The sequence below is a fragment of the Castor canadensis genome, chromosome 14, assembly GCF_047511655.1.
Source record: "Castor canadensis chromosome 14, mCasCan1.hap1v2, whole genome shotgun sequence".
NCBI lineage: Eukaryota > Metazoa > Chordata > Mammalia > Rodentia > Castoridae > Castor > Castor canadensis.
Window position 1 is genome coordinate 54,437,267 of NC_133399.1, and position 17,719 is coordinate 54,454,985.

Consider the following 17,719-nt stretch of genomic DNA (forward strand, 5'->3'; position numbering starts at 1 on the left):
ACCTGCCTTTGATCTATTTATTTGCTTAACCCTTCCATGTGCAGTAGGTAATTTTCTTACTAGCTAATCCAGATTCATTTCAGCAGTGTTAGTCTTTCACATTAAGAATGTCCTCTTAACAGACACTTACCTAGTTAACGATGATTTTGGATAAACTTTTCAACACAATAAGTTACATAAATGTAGAACTTAATTTTAATTATAATATCAGATCTATTTAATTGAATATTTATTTCCTTTATTTCCCTTTAGGTATCTTGTAAGACTTTGAACTTTACAGTTTTGCCATCTGAAAAAATATGAATTACCTATGATCTTTGGACTCCGATGTGGTTGGGCTGTACAATTGGGTGCTACCATTTTTCTCTAGTTTAGAATATAAGAAGGAAGTTACATATCCTTCCTCTTCACTTCTTAAGGAAATGCAGCCTCACAGTGATCCCATATTCCAGGCAGTTCAAAGAATTCTGAGCTATAAACTGACCTTAGATTCAGGTGAGGCTCATAGTTTTTCAAGCACCAAAATTTTTATGAATTCAAGTAGTCTTAGTCTAGATGTAAATGTGCTTCAGCCTAAATATCTTTTACTTTTCAAATTACTAACAAACATTATAGTACAGTAAGTCACTTTTATTTAGAGAAGTGTTTATTAGGTCCTCCTGTGGACAGAGCATATATTAAATAATACAGGTATATTTACAGAAGACTGCAGTATATTTTCTTTCCCATCCATAGGTGGTAAATTCAGTGCCGTGAAGGAGAATGAGAATATGCTCTTCTTGGAGACTTCATTTGGTTTTCAGGAGTTAGAAAGGAGCAGTTGGTCAAAAACAGTGTCTTTTCCCTTAATGGAGCCTAAGCCGGAAGAAGAAAGGATATTTTTTAAAGTTTTGTATTAAAAATATAAATAGATGATAAAATACAGTTTTTGTTTTCCTTAAAGGAAATAACATTTTGTACTCTGTAATATTTTTAGCATATTTTTAAAGAACCCATTAATGAGGGAGTCTTCACTGGAATTATGCTAAGGCAGCCTACGTTAGGCACACGCTGTCAATATGAAATACATTAGAAGTCAGCTGTTCTTAGATTGCTTTTATTTGTATATTTCATTTTCACTGTGTCATTTGTAACTTTTGTTTTTTTCTTCTTCATATTTTAGACTGGAATGGCAAAATATCAAGGTGAAGTTCAAAGTTTGAAGCTGGATGATGATTCAGTTATAGAAGGAGTAAGTGACCAAGTACTTGTGGCAGTTGTGGTCAGTTTCACTTTGATTGCTACCCTGGTATATGCACTTTTCAGGTGAGACTCAAGTACAAATGAATTCAGACACTGACTCTTTGACTCCTAGTAATACATAGTACTTACTATGAAAAACAAATAGCTGATTTCAGGAATCATATATATTTACTGAAGTATTTTATTCTCCATTGAACTCTGAATGCTAACTTTTATTTTTCTGTCCTATAAAAAAACATTTAAAATCATCATCCATATTTTGACTATAATGTTAATCTTTCCTGTCAGAGTATCATAGTTAAAAATTAATTTTCATAATTGAGTCTGTCAACTAGTATGTGAAGTGCAAAATGTTTTCAGTTTTTAACTGAAAAAGCTGAGCCAAAAAAAGATGTGCACAGCGTAAAAGAAATTAAGATTAGAATTAATTTTAATTAATTAGGCTCAATTGATTGTTATGCTATCAGGAATAATATTTAAAGGCCTTGGATTTGAATTCTGTGGATCTTCAGTCCCCCAAGTTACGAATCAGTGTGTTTCCTGTAAAAACTATAGAAAGGATTGTTAAACAGATTGTGAACATGGGGAAAAGTAGTGATTAACTTGTAATTTTAACCTCTGCATTGATAGCCTCTTATTAGGATAGCATTAGCTTGATTTCAGAAGGTATTTTATGAAGTGCTACTGCATACCAATACTTGTAGACATCGTGAGGAATGATGACTAAATGATAGCAAATTTAAGTAAGTTCATAACTGGTTTAGTACTGACTGAAGTTTTAATATAAACCAAATAGAAGGACACTTTGCATTGCTGTAGGACTCTGACTGCGAGCATGTTCTGTTCATTTTTAATAGCAACTAGGATAAAGAAAACATAAGAAGCATGCTTATTCTGTGCTCTGGTGGGTGGCTCACATCTGTAATCCTAGCTACTTGGGAGGCTAAGATCAGGAGGATTGTGATTTGAGGCCAGCCCAGACAAATAGTTCATAAGACCCCATCTCCAAAATAGCTAGAGCAAAATGAACTGGAGGTGTGGCTCAAGCGGTAAAGCAGCTGCTTTGCAAGCATGAAGCCCTGAGTTCAAACCCCAGTCGCACCTAAAAAAAGAAAAGCATGCTTATTAAATTTGGGAGATTAGCTAAAGTGCTATACAACAGAGTCAAGATTCAGAAAGGACAATTCCTATGTCTATAGTCAATTGATTTTTGACAAGGTTGCCAAGACCACTCAGTGGGGAAAGATCTCAATAAATGCTGCTGACACACCTAGGTAGGCACATCAAAAGAGTGAAATTGGACCCATAACACATTAATTCAAAATGGGTCAAAGATTTAAAAGTAAAAGCTAACACTGTAATGCTTGCTATGGTTTCATTGTGCTTTGTTCCTTAAGGGTTCATGTGTTAGAAGCTTGGTCTTCAAAATGGCAGAGTTGGAAGGTAGTATGGAACTTTTGAGGTAGGGCCTAGTGGGAGGTATTTAGGTCATCGTGGACACTGCCCTCAGAATTGATTAACATAATTCTAGTGGAATCCTCAGTTTGTTCAGCTAGCTATGGCTCTACCTTCCAATCTTGCGTTTTGACCTCTCCCTCCCATATGTAATCCTGCTGTGAGTCATCCACCATGATGTGATGTGGCCAGGGTGCTCTCACCACTTCCTGCCTCCAAAATTGTTTGCCAAATAAACCTCTTTTCTTTATAAAATACTCACTCTTAGCCATTTTATGATAGCAATGGAAAACAGACTAGTGTAACACTTATAGAGGAAAATTTTATTATAAGAGTTAGAAAAAAAAAATCACAGCTTCGGATTTGGCAAAGGATCTTAGCTATGACACGAGTGTATGAGCAACAAAAGATAAGATACATAAACCAAACTTCGTCAAAATTAGTAACTTTTATGCCTCAAAGGACATGATCAAGAAAGTGAAGATGTCAGGCACAGTGGCTCATAACTGTTAATTCCAGCTACTCAGGAGGCAGAGATCAGGAAGATCTCAGTTTGAGACTAATCTGAGCAAAAAGTTAGCGAGACCCCCATCTCAATAAATAATCTGGGAACAGTGGAACATATCTGTAGTCCTAGTTCCACGGGAGATATAGGTAGATAGGAGGATTTCAGTCTGAAGCCAACCCAGGATAAAAAAACATAAGACCCTATCCAAAAAATAACTAAAGCACCAAAGGGCTGAAGGTGTGGCTGAAGTGGTAGAGCACCTGCATAGCAAGCACAAAGCTCTTAATTCAAACTCCAATTTCCCTGCCCTCCCCCATCCCTGCCAAAAAAAGGAAGAAAATGAAAAAAACCTGCAAAATAGGAAAGACTATTTGTAAATCATGTATCTGCTAAGGCACTTGTTGTCTGAGATCAACATTACCATGATATCAAATCCAGATAAAGACATTACAGGAAAATAACATTATAATAAGCCAGTATTCTTTATGATATAGGTATAAAATTATCAACAAAATACTAGCAAATTTGATCTAACATAAAGGAACATACGCCATGACCAAGTGGGATTTGTGCCATGAATACAAGGGTGGTTCAGCATGCACAAATCAACGAACACAATACACCACATTAACAGAATGATCACATATGACAAGACCACAGCTAACATCACACTGGATAGGGAAAAACTTAGAACATTTCCTCTAACATCAGGAACAAGACAAGGATGCCATTTTTTTAATATAGCAAAAAATGATTTATTAGTGAAGTGAAGGTAAACCTCAAAGTCTGAGGTGGGCAGTTGCATATGGGCCAGCTGAACTGAAGCTGTTGGGATTGGGGTTTTACCAAGGGATGCTTCTGTTTCATGTAGTACTGGAGGTACTAGCCAGAGCAATTAAGCAAGGAAAAGAAAGAAAAGGTATCCCAGTCATAAAGGAAGTTGATAAAATTATCTCTATTTGCAGATGACATGATCTTATATTTGGAAAACACTAAAAACTCAACAAAAACACAAAAATACCCAAAAAACTGTTAGCATGAATAAATGAATTCAGTAAAGTTTTAGGATACAAAATCAATATACAAAACTTAGTAGCATTTCTGTATACAACAATGAGCTGTTTGAAAAGGAAATCAAGAAAGTACAATTTGTAATTGCATTAAAAATAAATTTAACCAAGGAAGTTAAAGATGTGTACAGTGAAAACTATAGCACATTAATGAAAGATGTCGAAGCTGATACAGCTAACAAGAGTTGGTGAAAACATAGAGCAAAGGGAACTCTCACTCCATTGCAGGGAATGTGAAATGGTAAAGACACTGTGATAACGGTGTGGTGGTCACTAAAAATTGAAAATAGTAATACCATACGATCCAGCAGTTGTAACTCTGGATATATTTAAAAGAAGTTAGGCCAGTATGTCAGGGATAGCTGCACTGTTCTGTTCATTACAGCATTGTTTACAATACCTAACCAATAGAATAACCCTGAATGTCCATTAACAGACAGATGGACAAAGAAAATATGATGCATATGGAATGCTATTCAGACTTTAAAAGGATAGAAATGCTCTCATTCGCAACAAACTGAATTAACCTGAAGAACATTATGTTATCTGAAATAAAACAAGCACAGAAAGACAAATACATTTTTGGGGGCCGGAGAACTGGGGTTTGAAGCACTTCATGCTTGCTAGGCAGCTGCTCCACCATTTGAACCAAGCCCTCCAGCCTAAATTTTTTATTTATTTATTTATTTAATTTAGTGGTGCTGGGAATTGAACTCACTGCCTTGCATTTACTAGGCACTTTATCACCTGAGCCACTCACCAGCCCCAGCAAGATAAATACTGCATGATCTCACTCACATGTGGAATCTGAAGAGGTTGAACTCATTGAAGCAGAGAATAGAATGATGGTTGCCAGTGGCTGGGGGAGTTTTAGTAAAAGGAAGTAAAGTTTTAGTTAGAATAAATTTTAAAAGAATAAGAGGAAGAAGGTGGAAAAGCCTCCCAGATCACAAACCTATTAGTAAAGTAGCCCATTTTAAAAAACAACTTCTTTGGTGCTACTGGGATTTGAACTCAGGCCTCACATCTGCTAGGCAGGTACTCTACCACTTGAGTTACTCTGCCAGCCCTTTTATTTTGTATTGGGTATTTTCAGAATAGGGTCTTGCAAACTATTTGCCTGGGCTGACTTTGAGTTGCAATCCTCTTGCAACTCTCCGTAGCTAGAATTACAGGTGTAAGCCACTGGTACCAGGCTAAAAAAATAACTTTTATAAGATTAATTTTATTTTTAAATACATTACCACTGTTTTTGTAATTTCTGTATTATGAATATTTATTACTTATATAATAAAAAGTGTTTTTGACAGAACTGGGGATTGAACTCGGGGCCTTGAGATGCTCTATCACTTGAGCCACGCACCAGTCCTTTTGTTTTTTTCAAGCTTTTTCCTAGGACAGTCTTAGACTGTGATCCACTTCCACCTCCTGAGTAGCTGGGACTACAGAAGTTTACCACCATACCTGGCTTGTTTGTGAAATAGGGTCTCACTAACTTTAGCTTAGACTGGCCTCAAACTTTGAGGCCAACTAGCTCCTAAACAGCTAGCATTACAGGTATGCGCTACCACGTCCAGCTAATAAAAGGTTTTTTTCCCACAGACTGGAATGGTAGCAAGCCCAAATTAAAAGTTCGCATTTCATAAGGCATTATATATGTCAAAAATTTAACAGTATAGGGTTCATTTATAAAATAACCAGCTTCAGGTCATATTTGGTTCATGTTCACTTTAGGACAATTGATGAAATTTTGGCTCAGCCTAAAAACCAATTTCGTATTGTGTAAGGTGTTCCCTTATTAGGCATTGTCTTGAGTTTGTCATGTGATTGAGTTCCTGTCCATCTCTCCAGGTGCTTATTTAATTTACATTTATAATCTTGTTACTTCAGTTGGTTGGGAGAGGGGTAGAATATGTAGTTTAAAATTAAAAATTTCTTTGATGTTTAGTCATTATAATCAGTTCTTTTTTGTATTATGGTAAAATGTACATAACATAAAAATTACCATTTTAGGCCTGCAGGTGTGGCTCTTGTAGTGGAGCACCTTCCTAGCAAGGTCAAGGCCCTCAGTTCAAACCCCAGCACTGCCAAAAATATATATATATATATATACCATTTTAACTATTTTTAATTACAGAATTCTGTGGTAGTAAGTATATTCACAGTGTTATGTAATTATCATCCCTATCCATTACCAAAACACTTCCTCACCCCAAACAGAAACTGTTCCCATTTAAACAGTTCCCATTCAAAACAACTTCCCATTCCTCTGCCCGGCCCTAATTCTTAATGAATTAGCCTGGTTTAGGAGCCTCAGAAAGTAGAATCAGACAATGTATCCCACTGGTCTAATTACACTTCCCAGAATGTTTTCAAAATCCATTTATGTTGGAGCATATGTCAGAATTTCATTCCTTTTTATGGTTAAATAATTCATTGTGTGGATATGCCACTTTTTGTTCATCCATTCATCCAGTGGTGGACATTTGGGTTAGTCACATCTCTTGTCTGTTGTGAATCAAGGATCTGTTTGTGAGTCCTTCTTTCAATTGGAATTACAGGGTCATACGGTGATTTATTTATCATTTTTTCCTTTTTTATTTTTTTGAGACAAGGTCTTGTCCAGGGTGGTATGTTTAACTTTTGCAGGAACCTCTGAACCATTTGCATTGTGGCTGCTTTGTTTTACTTTCCACCAGCAATGCATCCGTGGGAACACTTTCTGTTGTTTAAATATAAACATCCTCATAGGATTGAAGCAGTATCTCACTGTGGTTTTGACTTGCACTTTCCTAATAACTAGAGATGCTGAGTACAATTTCATATTCTTGTTGGTCGTTTGTCTATCTTTGGAGACATGACCTTTCAAGTCCTTTGCCCATTTTTTAATAAGTTTGTTTCCTTTTTTGTCTTTGAGTTATAAATGTTCTTTTTATATCCTGATGTTATTGTTATTTATATAATTTGCAAATATTTTCTTCCATTCTGTGGATTTTCTTTTCACTCTTGATACTGTCCTGTTCATGCACAAGAATTTTTATTTTTTATCTTATTTATTTATTTATTGGTACTGGGAATTGAACCCAGGACTTTGCTTGCCTAGAGTGCTAGGCAAGCACTCTACCAGTTGAACCATGCCCCTAGCCCTTGTTTATATTTTTGTTCCTGAGATAGGGTCTCAAGTAACTGCCAGGGCTGGCCTTAAACTCAGGATCCTCCTGTCTCTGCTTCCTGAGTAGCTGGGATTACAGGTATATACCACTATTCGTGACTGAGTTTTTACTTTTGATGAAGTATATTTCATTTATGTTTTCTTTTTTCAATGCTTGGGATCAAACCCAGGGCCTTGTGTTTGCTGGGCAAATGCTCTACTACTGAGTTACATCCCCAGCTCTTTTTGTTGTTGTTGTTGTTGTTGCTTATGCTCTTGGTCTCATGTTTAAGAAATCATTGTCAAATTCAAGGTAGGAAGATTTATGAGGATCCATGTTTTTTTTAACTCTTAAGGTTAATCTGTTGGCCCATTTTGAGTTCATTTTGATATGTGATGTTACATAAGGGTCCTATTTTACTCCTTTGCACGTGCATATCCAGTTTTCTCAGCAGCATTTGTTCAGAGCCTGTGCTTTCCCCTGTTGAATGGTCTTGGCACCCTTGTCAAAAAACACTTGACTGTTGTCTCCATCAGTTTATACTGCCATAACAAAGGACCATAAACGGTGTGGCTTGAGTGGTAAATCATTATTTCTCACAGTTCCAAAGCTGTGAGAACATGCTTCTGATGCTGTTCCAACATTAAGGTGTGTTATCATTTTGTCACTATAACAAAGACCTGAGATAATCAGCTTCTAAAGAAAAAAGATTTACTTTGGTTCACAGTTTTAGAGGTTCCAGTTCATGATTGGTTGGCCTGTTGCTTTGGTAAGGCAGCACATCATGGCAGTAGCGTGAGGCAGAACAAAACTGTTCACCTCATTACCAGGAAGCAAAAGAAAGAGGAAGGGGCAGGGGTCGCAAAATCCCCTTCAAGCATATACTGCCAGTGACCTAAAGACCTCCTACAGGCTCCCAAAAGAGCTACTTTGTGGACTGGGCCATTAACACACGGGCCGTTGGGGGACATGTGAGACCCAAACCATAGCACAAGGTGTCAGTGGATTTGGTGTGTGGCAAGAGCCCACTTCAGTGGTTTGCAGATGGTTGGGTTTTCTTGTATCTTTACATGGAAGAAAACAGGGATGAGAAGACATGTCTTTATTGTCTCTTTTCTTTATTTTATTTTATTTAATTTTATAGTGCTGGGGATGGTACTCAGGACCTTGCACAAGTTAGGCAAGTGTTACACCTCTGGGCTACATCCCCAGGTCACGTCTCTTCTCAAAAGATACTAACCGGGCTGGCAGAGTGGCTCAAGTAGTAGATCACCTGCTGAGCAAATGTGAGGCCCTGAGTTCAAACTCCAGTGCTGCCAAAAAAGGGGGGGGAACACTAATTCCACCATGTAGGTGTCACTCTCATGCCTAATTACCTGCCAAAGGTCCCTTCTCCAAATATTAGGGATTAGGGCTTCAACATAGAAATTTGAAGGGGAGGGGACTCAAATATTCAGTCTATAAACCATATATGTGAGTTTATTTCTTGTCTCTGTGTTCTAGGCCACTGGTTTACCTGTCCTTATGACAATATCATCCTGTTTTGATTACTGACATTTTGCATTAGATTTTCAAATCAGGAAGTATTCTTCAATTTTTTATTTTTTTTATTTTAGTTGTTTGGGGTCCCTTGAGATTCCATATCAGTTTTATGATGTAAAGTATGTATTTACTTTGCAAAGTAAATACAAAGTATTTAGTGCCTTTGGGGTTTTCATAGGGATTGCACTGAATCTATAGACAGATCACGTTGGTTAGTATTTTCATCTTAGCAATGTTAAGTCTTCCATTAATTTGTGTATTCTTTTTGTCAGCAGTGTTTCATAGCTGTAACTCATTCCTTTTCTGTTTGTTTTTCCTTCTTAAGGTGTCACTACTAGCAACCATTGTTGACATATCAGAACCTAGTCAGAGGGTCATGTACCTTTGTGTAATGTGATTCACACTTCTTTCCTCTCCCAGAGTGTGGGTATCATTTCTTCCCTCATATTAGAGTCACCTTGCTCCCTTTCAGGGCTACCTACAACTTAACTAGAACTATTTGTTCTTTTAAAGAACAAATAAGGGCTGTAAGTCTTTCACACAAACACAACACAGTCACAGCAAATACACTTCAGTTGTTAGTGCCACCATCATCCCTGGCAGCTTCTTAGACCAATTTAGTATCAAATGCTGCATCATTTACTCATAGCTGTGGTGGATCATGTCCCAGATTTTCTAGTTTGGTGTTCAGTCTGTGTTAATTATCCTATTGTTTTCTAAAATTTTGGTTCTATGCTCATAGCTGCCAGTCACGTTTGATTCCTTACATTCCAAGCAGCATTCAGCAGCTTGGGATGTTTATTCTTGTTCTTTGACTTTTCAAATATCTTACTACTATATTTAAGAATCTTATAAGGTATAAAGCAGAAAAATAGAGGGAACGAACCAATTTGGGTTATAATACATATATACATGGAAGTGTCACAAGGAAACCAATGTATAGCTATCTTAAACAAACAAAAACATCATTTTTTTTCCAAAAATGGAGAACTGGAGGGCAAAACAAGTCCTGTCTGGGAAGCGGGAAGGATGTGCAGAGAGGGTATAAGAGGGTGAATATGGTGCAAATACTATGCAACATGTATGTAAATGGAAAAATGAGACCTGTTGAAACTATTCCAGAAATGGAGGAGGAGGGATAAAGGACAATGGTGGAGGGAGTGAATTGTAAGAATTTCTGTAAAGTTTGCAACAATAAAAAAAATTCTTGATACAGCCAAATGAAAGACTTTTCAAGCATATAGTCATGTCCATATTCTGAAAAGTCATCAGTACTTTTTTCTGAAGAAAAGGGAATGTCAAAGGACATTGTCAAAGGACAGTGAATGCTGTTTCACTCAGTACTTTTGTGAAGTGGTTCCTGTGCTAGGTAGCTTGTTCCTTGGTGGATTGCTTTCATGTACACATAGATTTCCTTCTAGTCATAACAATGTGACTTATTTAAAAATAAAGAATCTAACAGAAGCTGGGTGTGCTGGGCACATCTGGAAGATCACAAGTTCCAGGCCAGCCTTGACTATGGGAAAAAAAGAATCCACCAAAATTTAGGGGGTTTAAACAGAATTCAAGCAGTTTCATTAAATTTATATTGCACTTCTATTTAGATATTTGACTTCAAATTGCTTTTGTGTTCTCACAGAACACAAAAATTATTATATTTTGTCAGTACTCTTTTCCAAAATGTGCATTTTTCACTAAAAACTGAATAATTATGGGATAGATTTCTTTAATTGCACCTATCCCATTAGAATATTAGAGTTCTTATTTCTGTTGGATGGGGCCTATCCAGAGTAACCTTGACATTGTATAGGTTTAGAAAATTGTTCAAGATGTTTACGTTTAGGGGAAAAGTCTACTACCAAATGGAATTGAGCTGTGATTCAAATGTGACTCTTCACCCTCTCCAACCTGACCTCCACTTCTAATTCTCAGTGCTCTCAGGGCTCATCTCATCCACTTGCATCAGCCACCAATCTTTTGCCACGCTAGTGACATGTTCACTGTGACTTTTCTATATAATTTTAGTTTCTGCTATAGCCCCTGCCCCTGAAGCCCAAACAGTTGTCCTACTTACATGTGGAAAAGTATTCAAATGCATATTAACATGTAGAACTATATAGCTGCTTATTTTAAAGGAATTTTACAAATGAGATGTGTAAATTATTCTTGGTATTATTTATTGAGCTTGCAATTATAATAAATCCACAAGGTGCCAGGCCTCTGCATTTTATCATTTGCTAGTTAAATCAGAAATCAGCCAGTGATCAAAGATCTGGGAAGACATTGCCACAGAGTAGTCTGGAATGTACAGTCCTGAAATTATGAGTGGTTGCATATTCACAGTTATACTTACCACGTTACCAGTAGTTCTGAGTCAAAAATTACAGCACAAAAAGAAATGAATTTCTCTGAGAATGTTTTAAATTTAAGATTTATTATGTTCTATTCAACAGAAATGCACATCAGAGCATTCACCCAGAAAATCAAGAGCTAGTAAGGGTGCTTCGAGAGCAACTTCAAACAGAACAGGTAACTTTTATATGTGCATTTGTGTAAGGAATAAATGTTACAACTCCCCTGTATGTGCAGTTGTGATGAAACATTAGTAAAATACTTTTGAGAAACATGGGCTTCTGTCCCGCTTCAATTTGTCTTAAATTGTTTGTTCTACAAATTGTATGTTTTCAGATTAAGCAAATTACCTAGTCTTACTCTATTCAGATATTTGAGTGGTTTTGTTTTTTTTATTTATTAACTTGCTTTAAAAAGAGAACAGTTTTCCTGTTATTAATTTGTACAAAAATGATCACTGAAATGTAGTGGGAAAACTATTTTTTTAAATAGATGCACCCTAACACCTTCAAAGAAATGACTGGAAAGGGTGGCTTTTTTTTTCTGTCTCCTCTTCCCTTTTCTTCAATGGTCAAAGTTAATGAAACTAGTTAGGCGAAAAAAAATTTTTCCCCTCTGCCTCTTCTTTTTACCAGATGTAATCTCTAAGAACCAGAAATGTGATGTAGTTACATTGAAAGCTAATAAAAGGATATTGTATACCTTCATACCAAGATAGCTAACATTAAAAACAAAGATTAAAGGTTACTTTCTCCCCACAATCAAACATTAGTTATAGTGAAGGTTTTATAATTTATCCATCCACCAAATATTTTTTTAAGTTCTACCATATGCCAGACATTATTCTAGGCTTTGAGAATTCAATTGTAAACTAAACAAAAAAATTCCTATCGTCATGGAACTTCAATTCATTGATCAAGAATAGTGCAAGCACACCCATGTTTATTGTGGCACTATTCACAATAGCCAAGTTATGGAAACAGCCAAGATGCCCCACCACTGACGAATGGATTAAGAAAATGTGGTATCTATACACAATGGAATTTTATGCAGCCATGAAGAAGAACGAAATGTTATCATTCTCTGGCAAATGGATGGAATTGGAGAACATCATTCTGAGTGAGGTTAGCCTGGCCCAAAAGACCAAAAATCGTATGTTCTCCCTCATATGTGGACATTAGATCAAGGGCAAACACAACAATGGGATTGGACTACGAGCACATGATAAAAGCGAGAGCACACAAGGGAGGGGTGAGGATAGGTAAGACACCTAAAAAATTAGCTAGCATTTGTTGCCCTTAATGCAGAGAAATTAAAGCAGATACCTTAAGTGCAACTGAGGCCAATAGGAAAAGGGGACCAGGAACTAGAGAAAAGGTTAGATCAAAAAGAATTAACCTAGAAGGTAACACCCACGCACAGGAAATCAGTGTGAGTCAATGCCCTGTATTGCCATCCTTATCTCAACCAGCAAAAACCCTTGTTCCTTCCTATTATTGCTTATACTCTCTCTACAACAAAATTAGAAATAAGGGCAAAATAGTTTCTACTGGGTATTGAGGGGGTAGGGGGGAGAGAGGGGGGCAGGGTGGGTGGTAAGGGAGGGGGTGGGGGCAGAGGAGAGAAATGACCCAAGCCTTGTATGCACATATGATAATAAAAGAAAAAAAAAAAGAATAGTGCAAGCATATTAGTAGTACTTTGTTCCAGAGCTATTGTTACCCATAATTCATGTTTATATAGATTTTATAATTTACAAAGTGATTTCCAAACAACTATCCCATTTAATCTTCAAACATGATAAGTAAGGCAACTACTATCATTTGTATTAAAACATCAGATCATAAACATTTGCCTAAATTCACACCATAATTACACAAATAGGTTCAACTGTACAGGAGTTCCAGATTCAGGTGTACCTTCCAGACTTCTTTGTCCAGTAATCCCATTTACCTACTTCACACCTTTCTCAGACATGGCATTATGCCAATAAAGTTAGAATCAAGCCAGTGACTTAGCCTTTTCAGTGTTGTTCACCATGGTAGCCATTAGCCACATGTGACTATTTCAACTAATTAAAATTTAATAAAAAATTAAATTCAGTACTTTAGGTACACTAGCCACCAGGTATGCAATAGCTACATGTAGCTACAGGTAAGGATTTCTATTATTGCAGGGTCAATTTCTAAAAAAGTTTTTGAGGATGAAAGATAGAAAATTGAATACTTTTTACAGTAATAAAATTGACACAAATGATTATATCCCTGTGTAAGTATAGATTATAGAATATTCTGGTAACTTATATTTAGGATATATGAAATTTTAATTATAGTTTATTAATATTGGGAAGCATAGATCTGTGATTCCATTTGTAGTTAACAGTTCATACTTAACTAATTTTGTATTGTTTGTAATTTGATGTTTTTAATGCCAGCTACTTTGTTTATATAATCTTAGCTGGGTACTCTAAAAATAAGTTATTATGGGTGTTTTTTAAAATGTGCATTTTGTACTAGTGCTAGACACTTTCAGGTCCTGACATACTAAAATGGGTCCTACACTTTTCAGTCATGGTACTTACATTTTAGTGGACTCTTACACTGGTAATTCTGCTCAACATTCCTGTTGATGTAACATAGTAACATTTACTAACACAGTCATGTGAAGGATTAAATTCAAGTTACCAGTAGCCTTAAATTTTTCTGCTTCCAAAATGACCAAATATTCTCTGAAAGTTTAATTCTGGTTTCATGTGAGGTACAACATATATGTAACAATTGTCAGGAAGACAGCTATCAAAAAAAATGTTAAAAAATGAAGAAAAGCAAATACTTAGAAAATAGTTTGACATTTGTTGTTGTTGTTTTCTGGTGCTGGGGATGGAACCCAGGACCTTACACATGCTAAGCGGGCACCCCAGCCTAGTAGTTCCTATTCTTCAGGTCACGCAAATGCTCAGCACTGTACTACTCAGAATAATTTACTCATTCTGATAAAGTAAAACAAAACCCCTGACTTAAAGTAAGTTTGTCTTTTATAAAACCTGGATTTTGGGTTTTAATCTAGGTTTTCCCTAAATTGTGTTCAAGAAAGAAGGTAGGTGTCATTCTTAAATAAACAGCTTAAATAAAACATAGTTTCACAAGTTTATCAAACTGATGAGACCTTAAGCTATTGCATATGTAAACTGGTCATTATTGAGAGCACTGTGTGTGAGGTGTGAATGTGGACATGTCTTCTTACCAGGGTACTCCTGCTGCTGCCCGACAGCAGTTCTACACTGACATGTACTGTCCAATCTGCTTACATCAAGCCTCCTTCCCTGTGGAAACAAACTGTGGACATCTTTTTTGTGGTAAGGAAACAATATTGTACTTGATTGAAGTGACTATTTATACCAAGACCTACATGTATACATAAACTAGATTCCTAATTTTCTCTTTGTCACATTTTATATTTCCTGAGTAAGGTAGATTGCTTCTGATATCCCATTCTACTTGTATATTTAGCATCTAAATAACATTTAACAATATATATTATACTTATTTATATTTAACAATATATATTTATACTAATATAACTAGTATACATAGTATATTATTTAGCATTTGTGGATTCAAAGGTTAAAAAGCTAATTTAATTTAGCTTCTCAGTCAACAGCAAGGTGTTTCTTTGCATAGTAGTTCAAGTATATCAGTAGCATAACATTCATTGACTCCTTCCTTGTTCATCTTTTTTTTTTTTTTTTTTTTGCAGTACTATGGTTTGAGCTCAGAGCCTCACACTTGCTAGACAGGTGCTTTACTACCTGAGCCCTATCATCAACCCTGTTCTTCACTTTTCAATAGTTTCATTTATTGTTCAAACTTTCCAGAGCAGAAAGGTTCTTCTTTCAAGATCCTTGCCCAAGACCTTCTCTTAGTTCTACCATCTCTTTGTAAGAATAAAGTTATAAACTATTCTTTATAAGAATAAAGAATAAGTTAAAGAATGAGTTAGTAAAAAAGTTTTTCTTCTGTCTTCCTTTGTGACTTCAAGAGAACTGGAGGAGAATGAGAAACCTACATCATGTATTGGAATAAGAAGCAAATATTTTCATACTAATTTAGTATCAGTAAGGGGTGCTTCCTATCCCTTATTGGCTTTCCTGACCCCCCAGAAATATTTCATAGAGAATAATGATATATTGTGTGTGTTTGCTACACCATACAAGATTCAGAGGATACCCATATGTGCTTAACATATACTTAACATACTTCATCTCATCTAACTCCCAAAAAGAGAAAACTGAGGCTCAGAGGTGTTAAGAATTTTTATAAAGGGTAACCCAGCTGCTAAGCAATAAGGCCAGGTTTTAACCTAAGCCTGTCTGCAATTCTACTGTGCCAGTGGTGGCACACACAATGTGGAACACTCTAAGAAATACTCTTTACTTAGATTTGTCTAATCATTAAACCTATTTTTTATTAGTAGTGTTTCTCTCTGTCTGTTGGAAGTTGAATAATTAGTTGTTGGTTTTGAGGGTTTATTTATTTATTTACAATAAATAAAAATAGCTAAGATGTAGAGCAGGACTAATCTCTTATTACCTCACACATATCAAGATAGGTCTTAATTGTTCCTGAAATGTACCAAATTTTCATATAAAGACTAATTTTAAATGTAGCATACAATAACCCTATAAATTGCTTTCTCCTTTTTGTATCTTTTGTTTGACTTCAGCATAGAATTCTTAGACACAGTGTTTTGTTTATGCTGTTGGGGATAACCTAAGTATTTGACATTCTACCATGTAATGCATGGTTTTCTATACATTGTGTTTATTTAGTAATTCAGTCTCATCTTGCTTCATTCATTAATTTCAACCTCTTCCCTGAAGTTCTGGGTTGGTTGGTTGTTTTAGAGACAGGGTCTTGCTATGTATCCCAGGGTGGCCTCAAACACACTGTGTAGTTCCAGGCTGGCCTTGAACTTTCAGTCTTCCTGCCTCAGCCTCCTAAATGCTGGGATTACAATCATGTACCACCATTCCTGGCTTCCTTAAGGTTTTTGCCAAAGTAGCTAACAAATTATAAAACAATTATCAGTTGCAAATTCATTTATTATTCAGCCTTCCCAGGGCAGGAAGGATCTTCTCTCAAGAACCCTGCCCAGGACCTTCCCTGAGCTCTACTAATTTATCTTTTTACTTTCAGTCTTTTAATTACCTGTTGGGAATGATAATGAGCAGCAAAATATAGAAAGATCAGGTGAGGAGGGTTTTGTTTTTGTTTTTGTTTTTATGATGTTGGGGACAAAATCCAGGGTCTTACACATGCTAGGGAGGCACTGTACCACTGCTACATCTCCAGCCCCAGATAGGAACATTTAATAGCCATCAGAGAAGACAGATACCTTTCTGTTCTCAAACCTCTGGTAGATATTCCTAATCCATCTGACACCCTTTTCATCTGAGTCTGCATGTGGCCTCAGCCATCCCCTAGCACAGTCTGCCAGGCAGGTCTTAGCAGTCAGGTTTGGCAGGCAAAATGAACTGATTTGCCAAGCCAGGATTAGCTAGTTCACTGAGTAGATAATTCTGTCAATTGAAAGATAGGTGTATTGTGTTCTTGGTTTTTCCTCTGGGTCTGAGGTAATAGGGTAGATTGCTTCTGATATCCTGCTCTACTTGCTAGATACTTTGATTTCGTGTCCATAGGTTCAAAGATTAGAAAAACTGGTTATTCAGCTTCTCAACAAGGAGAAATGTGTTTCTTTGGATAATAGTAGAAATATATTAATACCATGTATGCCAACAGCCCTTTTGTTTATTTCCTACATATGGTACCACACCTCTGTTCCATTATCATGAATTAAGAGTAATAACAGCAACAGATAACATCTTACTTGCATTTGTAACCCACATTATTTTATTATTTAATTCTCCAGCAGGCTTGTGAGGTCTTGTTCTGATTTTACAAATAAACACATTCAGAGAAATTGTGATTCAGATGAAAGTTACTGAGTCATCTCTGCTACCATACTACTTAGGTAGTTATCTTTTTCTGTGGAGGGAGAGAGTTGAGGAACTGGAAGACATCAAGCTTTCAATAGCAGATTTGAATGAACTAAACTATTTGATTTGCTGAGCCATAGTTTTTCAGTGTAGGCAATTGGCTGATACATAATTTGCAAAACAAGGACACCTATACCCCATTTGGAAAAGATGCGACATTAAAACAGGTTGAGTTCCTGGGTAAAAATGTAGTAAAGACATCATTTCAGGTGGTAATAATGCTAACACAGTAATAAGTTTTGCTTTCATATAGTTCCTATTTGAAATTAGACTGCTGAGTACTCAATAAACATTAATTAAAATAGTAAAGCCATCAGATAAAATTTTAAATTCATCTTGAAAT

The 17,719-nt window shown here is 36.2% G+C and overlaps 1 protein-coding gene across 3 annotated transcripts in view; it reads left to right on the top strand.

The window, feature by feature from the left end:
* Positions 1–17,719, top strand: part of Rnf170 (ring finger protein 170) — a 32,663-nt gene that overhangs the window by 4,622 nt on the left and 10,322 nt on the right. Inside the window, exons 1-4 of one of the 3 annotated variants that reach the window (XM_074054579.1) lie at positions 281–495; positions 1,163–1,305; positions 11,423–11,498; positions 14,568–14,676. In XM_074054579.1, the coding sequence (XP_073910680.1) occupies positions 1,169–1,305; positions 11,423–11,498; positions 14,568–14,676 (322 nt within the window). In that variant the 5' untranslated portion in view covers positions 281–495; positions 1,163–1,168. Of the gene's footprint in view, positions 1–280; positions 496–1,162; positions 1,306–11,422; positions 11,499–14,567; positions 14,677–17,719 lie in introns of those variants that run through there. The other 2 variants (XM_074054580.1, XM_020184685.2) reach the window with 2 other exon arrangements.